Source organism: Xylocopa sonorina, chromosome 5 (assembly GCF_050948175.1).
Source record: "Xylocopa sonorina isolate GNS202 chromosome 5, iyXylSono1_principal, whole genome shotgun sequence".
In the NCBI taxonomy this organism is placed as follows: Eukaryota; Metazoa; Arthropoda; class Insecta; order Hymenoptera; family Apidae; genus Xylocopa; species Xylocopa sonorina.
The window spans coordinates 6,851,019-6,863,218 of NC_135197.1; the positions used below are offsets into that span (position 1 = coordinate 6,851,019).

At 46.4% G+C, this 12,200-nt stretch overlaps 1 protein-coding gene across 4 annotated transcripts in view; it reads left to right on the forward strand.

Annotated features, from left to right (window-relative positions):
- The window catches only part of LOC143423722 (uncharacterized), a 195,446-nt gene that overhangs the window by 71,907 nt on the left and 111,339 nt on the right, over window positions 1-12,200 (forward strand). For all 4 annotated transcript variants that reach the window (XM_076895243.1, XM_076895242.1, XM_076895240.1 and 1 more), the window contains exon 2: window positions 4,960-5,329. In XM_076895243.1, the coding sequence (XP_076751358.1) occupies window positions 5,227-5,329 (103 nt within the window). In that variant the 5' untranslated portion in view covers window positions 4,960-5,226. The remainder of the gene's footprint in view (window positions 1-4,959; window positions 5,330-12,200) is intronic.

Sequence of the window (12,200 nt, forward strand, 5' to 3'; positions counted from 1 at the left end):
CGTCTCCGCCATTGATCCACCCCTTGGCGTTTGACGAGCGCCGTAGACGAGTAGGGATTAGCTTCTGAAATTTAATCCACTCTCGAGGCTTTTCGCTGGGATTACCCGCCGTTTTTGGATGCGCCTGTCGCTCGTGAGCACCTTCATTTTTTTTAGAGAGAACACGCCACTTCCCTCCCGCCTTTCGCAACGCTCCCCTGGAACTCCTCTAATTGGTACGAGCGGTCGTAATTTCGTAGTTTCGTGCGCGATCGTTCTAACGGCTTTCCTCGAGCTACCAATTTAATCGTAACCTTGTGAAAAGTGCAGAGAGATCCATTTTATTAATTTGATCGATTGCATCAATTTTGCTGGGAGTGATTTATTATTTTTCGCATGCATCTCGAAAGTGGTCTCATTCTTTATTAAAATTAGTGTTCTACGAACTTCACTCTGTCCTAAACCATTTAAAGGAAACTCCGGATTCGCGTGATCTAATTTTCATCAGTCGTGTCCGAGATTAACATTAAATGTTCAAACCGAACACTGTACTTCAACACTGCACCTTTCGAGATAAAATCTTTTTGATCTTTCCAGGGATTTAAAATAAGATTCTCATACATACGTTACGACATGACGCGTCTTGAATTGACCAATCATATAAGAAACTTGTACAACAATCAAAATCACGTAAAGTATTAATCCCTCTCGTACAGCTAACGAACAATTAAGTCCTCGGATCAGAATAAGAGACGTTCCTCGTCGCAAACGAACAAAACCCCGGTTACAAAGGTTCAACCAGACAGCTCCCACCCCCGTGAGTAAAAAAGCAGCTTAAATGGAACAAAGGATCGAATAAAAATTTGGTCCGCGATATCTCTCTGTCAGATCCACTTCGCTTTTGTCGCTGAAACGAAATATCTCGGCAAGTCCCGCGACAAAGCGAGAGATTACTTACTGAGCAGCGTTTGAAATCTCTTTTAAAGCGATCATGGTCGATGCGTCGAAAGCGCGGCGTCCTCGAGGGCGCCCCAGGGGCGCTGTTAAATTCTTTCTGCTCGCGGCCAGGGGGTGGATATCGTGCTGTTCCTAGCCACTTCCCTCGGAGCTTGACGCCCGAGTCACGAAGCCATCTGTTACAGTTCGTCGAAGTTTCGCCGAGGGTAGGTCATATTTATTCGCGCGGTGGGCGAAGGAGGGACGCGGAGGGAGAAAGAAAGGGATCTCGTATTTTTCACGAACGGATGAGGAGTTTCGAGGAGTTTTAAACGTCTCACTGATTTATCAATCCGCCTCAGCGAAACTCGTTGATTCCGATACGTAGTTCGCGTCGACTGAAACAGTGAAAGACAGGAGATAAAGCTTAAATCACGTTTAATTTATGTTTACGAATACGCTGGAGCGTGGAAATTACGTTAAGGGAGTTGCTTCAGTTTCTAAGGGAATTTTACCAGGAAATGAAGGGTAGCTAGGTATTCGAGCAATATTTTAGGTGGTTTAGACACTGAATAGTTCACGAAATATTTCACGATGAACATCGTGCTTTGTAAGCCAAAATTCCGGTAAATTAATCAATGCTTTGTTAACAGGGTGCGATAAGTTAAATTACCCGATGTTGTACATAGTTATTGGAAGCGTGCCTTCGAAGGATCAGATCCATTGGGAAATTCTTGGAAAACGTATGAAAAATATCTCGAGCTGTTACATTATAATCCCGCTTGGACCGATACCAAAGTCCTACAGTGTCGAGGATAGACGATTTCGGTGACTGGGTCGCGACGATCGACGTGACACGGTAATGCGAGCCGGGTCTACGGTAATTCTGTCACGTCGCGTCACGTCACGCCTTGGGGGTGGCCAGAATCGAGTGACCTGCCGGTGACAGCTTTTCTATCGCTGACACGCGACGCCTATAAGATCGAAATTTACCCGTGTAACGCGTCAATTCACCCCTTGCCCGGAATTCGTTCCGTTCGATTAACTTCGAACCCGTCCTCTGAAAGCATTCGAAAGTGGTCCACGTCGATCTTACTATATTCCTCGAGGATCGCACAGTTCCGTTTACCCTCGACGCAGTCGTCTTAAAACATTTGTATTCCCCGTTGAGATTTCATATGGAATACGTGGTGGAAATTGCCACGAGGTAGAGAACAGTGCGCGTTCTTTTCCTATCGCCATTATTTCCAGCATAATTTCCACCCTCTAACTAGCTATCATCTGAAAATTAAATGAAGCCTCTGGCACTCTTCCCGCTAAACTCACCGCAAACATGTTCAGCGCAGTCTATAAGCCGATTGTTTAACTTGTTTGTTTCGCTTGGTTTTCAACGCTAAGCACCGGCGTACGCCAAATATTGAGCGGAGGAACCGCCCGTTCGAGTCTAAGTTCAGGCAAGAACGCGAAGGGTTGTTTTCCCATGTCGAAGACTGACGGGAGTCGGTGTTTCCAGCTGGCAGCGTAAATATTTATAGGATTTATACAGGGGGCGGGTGGGCCCCGTTAGTCGGGAAATCTTTATTATTTCAAGGATATGAAAAGCTGGCGGTTCGATTCGCCAAACGAAACGTCCTTCTTCCACCGCACGGCTTCTCCTCCTTGACACTCCAGGCCGCCTGATCCTATAACCGTACCGCCTCGAGAAACGAAACGGAGAGTCTATAAATTGAAGGAAACGTCGATGCGCCCGCTGTTAAGCTCCTCGCGAATAAAACGCCGATCGAAGGTGTCAGTGTTACTCGCAGCGAGCGACGGGGCGCACTTACCCGCGGAAGAAATTGAAACACCGAGGTGAAAGATTTGGGAACGTATAGGGGTGGGTCGCGAGACTAGTTCGAGCGTCGATTTCCAAAGCTTCCCACGACCCAATTTGCAATCCATCGTAACAGAAAACTAACAGCAGGATACGATACACGAATATTTGCCTCAAAATCAACGCCTCGAGAACAGAAGAATATTAATATAAACACCCAACGTAATAAACACGCAAATATCTCCGCGTTTAAACGTGTAATAAGTGTCGTCGCGACACATTGTCGGCTCGAAACCGCGAGCCACTTCAAAAAGCGGTACGTATTATCATTCGCAATTGAAGTTGATATAATTCAGAATTTCACCGTCCTCCACCCCCTCGAACGACCGCAATATTTATCGACGACGCATTCGATAAAGTACAATGCGCGCTCGGCCGCCGTTTAATATGTTTAATGCACCGCGTGCGCGCGCGCTGAAATTCCCTGATAACTTTTAATATCATTAGGCGAACGCGTCCCCGCGAATACGTCATGTTAATGGCCCAGGAGACGAGATCCAAGCGGTGGGAATTGCTCGCGCTCCAGAAGCGGAGGCCAGGCCAGCAGCGAAGACCGAGGAGATCCACCCTCCTCGTTTCGCTTTTCTTTCGCGGTCCACCGCCCGGCCGGGCGATTTCACCAAGTTGAATCGCGTAAACCGGAAGACTCGGCGTTCGAAATTAATGTCGCGCCGTTCTCAGCGTAGCGCGCCGCGATTTTTCTTCCCGCCTCTGTTTTTGAACGCTCTGCTGGCTCGCCTCGCCTCTTCTACTCCCGTGCAGAACGACACTTTGTTCGCGAGGAAAACGACGATCAAGGATAAGTGTGAATTAAAGCTCCTTTCGGAGAATTAATTAATGTATATTTTTTCGAATTCAAGGAGATACTTCGTTTGCTTCTTTTTAGAAAATTGGTAGCTTAACGATGTTGTTTGATTTGTTTTTTATCGTATTAAAATCTGCTGTCTTTTTCTGACAGTTACGTTGGATTATTATTCGAGTATTTTTGGTATTTGCAATCACGGAAAGTCGAAACTGTCGAATAAAACCTTCTCGTTTGTTTCGAATGATCCGCGTGAAATCACTGGAAAGAGTTCCGTCGAAACCATCGGAACGGATTCCTTGTTTCGACGTTTCTATTATTTCACGCGAAATCCAGGATATTCACGGAGCAGGAGGAATGAAGATGGACATGCGGAATTTTCGCGGGACATAATCGACGACACGGAACGTCTCTCGACAGGAAATCAACGTCGGCTGGCGCATCATTTTCGGGCATCGTCCCCTGACATGGTTATCAATCGATCTGACAGAATCTCCTCGTATGATTAACCCCAGGAGTTCAATCCCAATATCCGATTCCCGTCCCCTTCTTTCGCCGACTTTTCACGTCCGCGATCAATTAGGACATATCAAGTTTGATCAATTTAATGAGAAGCGAAAAAAGTGAGCGAACGAAATTGAATTCGAATCGCACGATCGTATGATAGTGGCCAATCGCGTAGCGATATGTAGCATTAACTACGATAACCGTGAATCTCGATGGAACTCATAGAACTGAGACATTTTACGCTGCCACGTGATATATTCTTCGTTACTGTCGTATCGTTTTCTTTCATTTGCATTATAATTAGATCGTGAAAAACATACGCGCGCACAATGTGCGGTTTTACGTGACGGTCGGGATTCGCTTGAACATCGTGCTCGCGTCTACATTTCATAAATAGTTACTTCGTTAATCTCTCGTTTTGGTTAATACCCGAACGACGTGCGAATTAATCGTGAAAAATGTAACGCCGAAATTAGGGAAAAATGCGCGGATGTCGCCTCGTGTTCTTTCACCGCGGTGAAATTATTCCATATTAAATTTGATGCTCGTTCGGCGCGTCTGCTAAATGCATAGTTCCCTGCCGCGGTGTATTTTCGTAAAAATCTGAAACTGTAACCAGCCGTACGCTCTCGTTTCCTAGTAATAAATATTTCACTATATCACGGGCGTACGTTTTAAATCAACGTTGACGCGTCCTGCCGGTCATTACGCGTACGCGTCGTGACAGAAGATTGTAAAAAATGTGCTGAAGCTCGTCGAATATTTACTCACGCATTTAGTAGCGTCGATCTAGTATTTCGAGTTTCTTCGAATTCACGTTGAAGCGACATCCTATGACATAAGAGAATTATTCTTCTTCCAGGTTGCGTCGTCCTATGAGCCAACCCCGGTTCGAGCCAGCGACTCGAGAGGAGGTGCGGAATTCCGAAGGAAACGGGAGGGGCGTATCGACGGGCGCAGAGAGGGCGAATCGACCGATAGAAACGAATGGGGAAAATATTAACCCTGCCAAGACGAATGTCAGTGTCCCCTTGGCTGATTTGACATTTTGGTGTTCGCGCGCGCGCGCATTTGTGCCGGCGGGTCCCGTGTTTTCATCGCTTCGAAACGGAAGCTCGGAGGCAGAGAAATGGGAATATTGGGGAAATTGCTTTCGTCGGTGTCCCTGGTGTCCATCTGGTGTCTGTTGATCGTCGAGCCCGGCAAGGTTCAGAAGGAACAGGATCATCTGGGTGAGTCCCCCGTCCCTTCGTTTCATTTTCTGCCTTTGCTTCTCCGCTCTCGTTTCCGGGCGTAACGCGCGACTCGGTGATTTCGTTCATTTTGCATCGCCGGAAAATCGGGGATGATACGTCCGAACGGTTAATTATAGACGATGGAACGCGAAGTTATTGATTTCACGGGGATATTCTAGATTCGGGAAATAGAAAAGTTTGGACGCGAAAATATTTATACCAGAGAGGCGCAGGGTATTTTTTTTTTTTTTTTCGTACGTTTGATTTCGATAAATCGAGAATTCTGTTGTAGCTGCAATCGAAGCTCCCGTTTTATTAACGTAGAAAGTTAATTACGACACGATCGCGGATAAATTGTTCTAATTGCTTCTCGTGTTCGCATTCCGAGATACGTTTCGTATTAGATTTAAAGAGAAATAAAACTTTAAATTGAAAAAGTTTGAAAGGTTTCAGGCATTCGATTTTCTTGGTATTATTTTTGAAAGTGGATGTCGCGCAAGATAAACTTGAGGACTTTTAAATTGTCACACAATTCGAGGTGCCATTTGTAATCTTTGCACGTAAAACATTCAGTTTTTGCAACGGTCTCTTGATCGATGGCTCTCTTTAAAGCATCGCCTCTCGCCTCTGAGAGGTTTATTTTGCTGGACTTTCATTGATCTAAAAACTCCCGAACTCTCGATATTGATTTATGGATTTTATTATATACACGTATATATAAAACATTCTTACCGTGTACACGTATGACTAAGCAGATGTAAATTTGGATCCTGATTTATCGTTTTCCCACGTTTGGCAGATTTATCACGCTTGTGCTTAGCAGCTCGTCCTCGAAGCAGATTTATCGTTTTAAGCAAAATTTATGATCCTTTTTGCTACATGCCTACCTAAAATTGAGTCCCTCTGCTCTTCTTGTACCGTTATCAATCTCAATTACACCTGATTGTATAATTCAGTAATTTCACCGTTATACAAATTTGCCACTCGCTTCGTTAACGTTACGTAACCATTGCACAAGCTTTGTCTCAACGTTATTCCACCCATTATAAGATAACTTTCAATCATTTCGTTCCGATTCGCGAAAGAAGGAAAAGGGAGAAAAGTTAAAGCTCTTTCTATCCGCACTAAATTGGAACAGAAAGTAGCCAGCATCCATTTACCTTCGAAAGTGTTCCATCCGTTCGAAGCGATGCACTCTGAAAAAACGACTTCCTCGAAACGCAGGAAATTAATTAACCGTGTTATCGTGATTTACGGGTGGGGAGGAGAGAGGTAATTTCTAGGAGCGCAGCTCGCAGATGCATCGGCTCCCGGGGAAAGGATATTCTTATTTTTATCCCGACCCAAATCCGTCCGGTTTGTCAACGAGCATCCGGATAACCGCGAATTCGTTGGCTCTTTGGCCGCGCGCACGTTGGACGCCCGATGGAAAATAAAAAGGAGCCAGAGATATCGGACAAAAGCTCCATTTGCGATTTAAATGCACGGTTTCCGTTTCTCGTCGCGAGCCATCGGCGCGCTAAATACGCGGCTGGTTACTCGCTGATTGAAGCGCCACGCAATTAATATCGCGGAACAATTTGCGCGCACGTGCCTCACCCCGATATACACATTTTTCGTTCTCGTTCGCAGCCGCGATTCGGCTCGTCCACGCGACGTTCGTTCGGAATTTTTTTAATCGCCATTTATCGCGCGCTACGGTCTCGCTCGATCTGCCACGAGCGGCGATCCCTCGTTCCCGTTTACGCGGATCGACCAAGTATTTTAGATTTCCAAGCAATATCTGAACGAATAAAGCTAGAATCTCTCCTCTGGATTGTACGTGTCCGACAAAATTGATTATTCGCGAACACGATACGAATATTCGCGACGAACCAATCTGATTTTCGAGTCTCGAGCGAGAACCGCGAGCACCAGTGGCTGGGTAACAGATTGTCACGGAACCTCGTTTCTCCGTTACCCCTTTCCGTTCATTCCCGATCTTCCTTTTCGCCGTGACATTAATATCGCGAGCCAGTAGCCACCAGTGGCCCGCTCGAGCTTTGTTGGTGTTCCGTGGCGAAGAATATTCCCTGCCTTTCGGCATTTCACCGTGCATCCTCTATTTCTGCCAGCTGCTATTCTTGAACAGGCTCCCCTCAGAACCCGTTTATCTCGCGTTCGTACTCTCGTGTCGTGGGGGGGACACGGTTTCTCGCGATCGCACCTGTGGCCCTTAAGAAAATTCCCTTCCCGCCCCTCTGGCTCGATCAGAAAATGTGCGGGCGAACGGTTGTGCCCGGAATTCGTTCGACGGGAAGTTTTACGAGTCAATTTGCGATTCGATCCGAGAGCTCGTCGATTTTGCCGGAACGCGCGCGACCGAGATTGCTCGTGATCGATTAAACAATTATCCGATGTTTTTTTTAATGAGTCGTTGAATTCTAACGAACGTTCCAAGTGAATTTTTCAATTCAGAGCTGGAAATCCATATTTTACCGGAAGTTATCATTGGCGTTCTCTGCTATCTACCGCAAAAAAAAAACAAAAAAAAAGTGGAGAACTATTTTTGCTTCGAACAGTGTTTCCGTACCGTCGCACGTTAAAGGATTTATAATAGACACGCGGGGAAAAATGTTTATGATTTTTTCACCGTGCCCGACGCGTTGTAAAACAAACCGTTTCCACTTTGCCAGCGAGTACGGGCCTGGAAGCGTTAAAATTTTACGCGCAGAAACACGGATGCTCCTGCAAGAAATATTCTTGCAAAAGTGCGACCATAAAGAATGATTTATCGCTCGCAATGAGAGAAGTGGCCGCTGTTTGTACGCTTATGCACCGTCAGTTATTTCGGGGGAACATGATGCGAAAACGGTTGCGAAAAAAATCATCGCACTCGCCTACGCGGTTTCGCGGCACGTAAAAGAATCTCGATGAGAAGATCTTTTCGTCGACAGCGTAAATACGCAGCAGAGGCAGGCTGTTTTTAAATTGTTTGTCCGTAATTTTTTACGCGATCGATAGCGACGATGCGCCAAGTGGAAATAGAAGAATGCTAAGCTGCGAATAGTTGCCCTCGATCCGAGAATAAATCGATATCTGTTATTAATACGAGGGTAGTAAATTTAGATTCGTATCTTGGGAAAGATGAAAATAGACGACGCTGCGTTCGTCACATCGATACGTTCACCAGTCACGTACGTTTAATGACCCGATGAGCTACATTCGTGTCATGAATTGTACGAGAGACAAGTGGCGAGGTCTTTGATCACTGTCATTAGAGATATAATTACGTGGACTCAAATGGAATAAAGTAGCCTTCCAAACTAATAATTTCACTTTCCTTACTTTATTCTAACGATCACTTATCGCTTTAAAAATTATCTCCATACAGAACAGAATGTACATCTCGAAATTTTTGAACGTCGAAGATCTCTATAGGAAATCTGGTGGATTAGCTTGGGAAAAAGGAATTCCGCATATCGAATTCGAAACAACGAGATATCGTACGGCTAGAGGGGGTCCGTCGAAATGCTCGAGGAAGCCCTGATCGAGGAGAAGCACAAATTTCATTAAATAGGCGGCATAAATCCACGATTACCCCGGTTCAATAACTCCGTAACAGGGAATGGCTGGGCACGTATCTTCTCCCCGATCTCTCCGCATCGATTTCGTGCTGCGTTCAGAACGAACGTAGGAACGAACCCGGCCGTGAAACATCGACTGGCATCGGAGAGGAAGAAACGCGGGAAGGGGCTGAAATCGAACCTGGCCCCTCTCTGCGATAATGATTAACAATCCGATAGGAGAACGGTCGATTCCAGGTTTACTACCGATTCCTCGTATCAACGATCGCGATCGTTTCAAAAATCGCGGATCACCGATCCCCGTGATCGTCCTCGATATCGCGGCGAGCCACGTCGATGGTGGATACGCTTGTTCGTGAGCTAAGCGAGAACCACGATTGGCTCTCTCACAGTGGAACGTTTTAGAAGTCGGGGTCTTCTGTCATTCTGATTGCGCCTGATCTTGCCTGATTTCGCTCCTGTTTTATTTATAAGTCGACTCGGTTTTTATTCGATATGGATTACATATCGTGGCCTGTGGTTTAGGTTCGATCGCGTTGTAGATCGTCGATCGTCTCGAGTAAAGAAAATCGCTGCGATTCGAACGATCGATAGGATTCGAACGTTTATGGATTAATCTCCGTGGTACAAGTAGGTACTGTAATTATATTCGGCGATCAATATGTACATTTTCAATTTTAACGAGGCAAATGTTTATGAATGAAACTTTAATAATGCACGGGCTCCTTTGTATCGTTAATCCAGCAGCGCGCTCATTAACCTGATCGCTGTATTCAAATTTACTTAATTCGATCTCATTATGCCACGATTTTCATAAGCCGTCCGGCAGATCGCGATTAAAGGTCCGTGGCTCGAAAAACTTCATGCAAATCGGAGTATAATGAACAGTTCGTAGGTAAGTTATATAGAGTGGCCTAATTTTTAGGGACACGAACCTCTGACCTTTCTGGCATCAATTTTCGTCCCGTCGCAGGTAGAAGTGTCCTAATAAAACAAGGGGAACTCCGTTGGAACTAACTCCAGCAGAATCGAAACCCATGGACCTCTTGTCTACCACGAAATCAGTCATCCACGGAGATCCATAGCCACTTGCACAGCTAACGAAAGCGTCAGGATCGATCTCGCGTCCCGATAAAGAGGTTGCAAGCCTTTCCAGGTCCCTCTGTCCGATCGATGATCGGTTGAAAGGCGAGGACGGGAGCTTTTTGTCCATCCCAGGTACACCCATTCTCCTCGATGGCCTTTACGCGTGCAACCGTCGCGGAGATCCTCGGTCGCGGGGCTTAATTCCCAGAAACCCGAGGAATTACTTACCCGCAGAATCTATATAATAACCTTTATCGGTTTTCATGACGAAGAACAGCCGGCGGGATCGACGGAGAATAGGCAGGAGAGATGGATGCGGGATAATGGAGACAGATGGACGGGATTGGATCGGGGGGTCGAAGGAGGGGCAGGGCTATGAAATAGGGCTTAAGGTGACGGTAGAAAACGTCGAAATCTTGAGGCGAACTTTTAACGGATGATGGAGGACAGCTGGATGATTGATGCTTAATAATCGCGGGGATTCCCGGATACCTGGCCGTTTCTAGTAAATGGAGCGATGAACAATAGGAGAGGGTAAGATAATTGCAGTCTCAGTGATCCTTTGCAATCCCTTTGCTAGCCAGAAATTTATATCTCGCGAATTAACTGACGGGTGACACGCGTGCTTTATCTTCTCGATCGATTGCTTACACTATTTCTATAATTAACGCGAGAACACATACGTTCGTCAATTGTTCGCAAGACACAAGTGTCGTCAGTGTAACAGAACAAAAAACAAATTAGACAACGTTCCAAAGCAAAGCAAGATTTATAAGAAGACTGTATACTTCATATATCCCAACAATGCGAAAAACAGAAAGAAGAGAACGCGGAAGCGACGAGGAATCGCAAAAGCGAAAGAGACTCAGCGAATAGGAAACTAAGGAACGTTGGGTCATAAATACCCATTCGTTCGCCCGGTGGGTGCGTTTATCGATTCAGGGTCGGGTGTATCGATAATCGAAGGCGAAAGCTGCGCGATGACAAATGGCTTTTATCGTACAGGGGGATACGGTCTCGCGGCGGGGTGGTCGGTGACGCCACCCCCGTAAATAATTCGCGGCGGACGCTTCGGGTCGCGCCTTCTCATGCAGATGTCGTTTCTATTGCGTTTCGACCGCGCGTCAAGGAAATTTCGCAGGCTGGTATCGCCGGCTCGGTGAACTGGAACCGTTATGATCGAATTAGTCGATGGAGGCGGTCGCCCGTCGCTGTCCGTTCCGCGCGATCGATCGTCGCCGGGGGTAGTTTACGGATAATTTTGCCGATGTTAGCTGCGAGAGGATGCGGGATGTTTGAGTTCACGTGGCGTCGCGCCACGGTTTCAGTTCCGTGGGTGTACGATGGTTCCTGTGGTTTCAGACGGCGCGGGGTAGTTTTGAATGGGGATGGTGTTGTCGGAGGAGGCGATGGTTTACGCGGCAGGGTGTGTAGGGTGTAGATATCGAACGGTACGAGATGTTTAACGTACCGCGGACGGAGAAATTGAAATTGGCAACGGCAGTGTGCTTCGTATTGGAGACACGCCAAATCGTGGTAAATATTCAGTGGTCATTGTCCTTTTATTTAGATATCCGCGAACTTTCTAACAGCCTGAGAACCGATGCTTTCTGTAACAGACGTTGTTCTAGCCCGGTACAATTTGCGTCCACCAAACGTTTGCGAAGTATCCGCGACTGTTTTACCGCGTGAACATTGTTTCTACTTTAATATTCCATTACCTTTTAAGGGGCCATCAATTTCCGCGCCCGCGTTACCGTGTGACGCGATAACATTTCGTCACGAATCAATTGTCCCATTGTGAACGGCTCGCTTTGTAATCCGGCCGCGACGGAAATACCTGCGCGGCGATTTCGCCGGGAATTTGATAGAAAAATGAAATTTCATGCGACTACAGGTCAATCTCTATTCGAAACCGGTGGCGTCGCGCAAATTCTATTTCTGCCGCGTTCGCCGTGCGAAACGGAAAAATCGATAAAGAAAATCGCGTCGCGGAATGGTTTCTCCGTCTCCGCGGGACACGAACAAGCAATCCTATGCATCGACGAGCCACGGAAATCGCAATTTCCAGTCTCGAGCCGCTGCGAATTTACCGCGAACCGACCGCGGTTACCTTTGACTCTTTATTATTTCATCGTTTGCTCGTCGAAACACCAGTCGCCGCGCAATTTTGCGATATTCATTTACCACCGATTAAATTGCGCGGCGCGTACCAC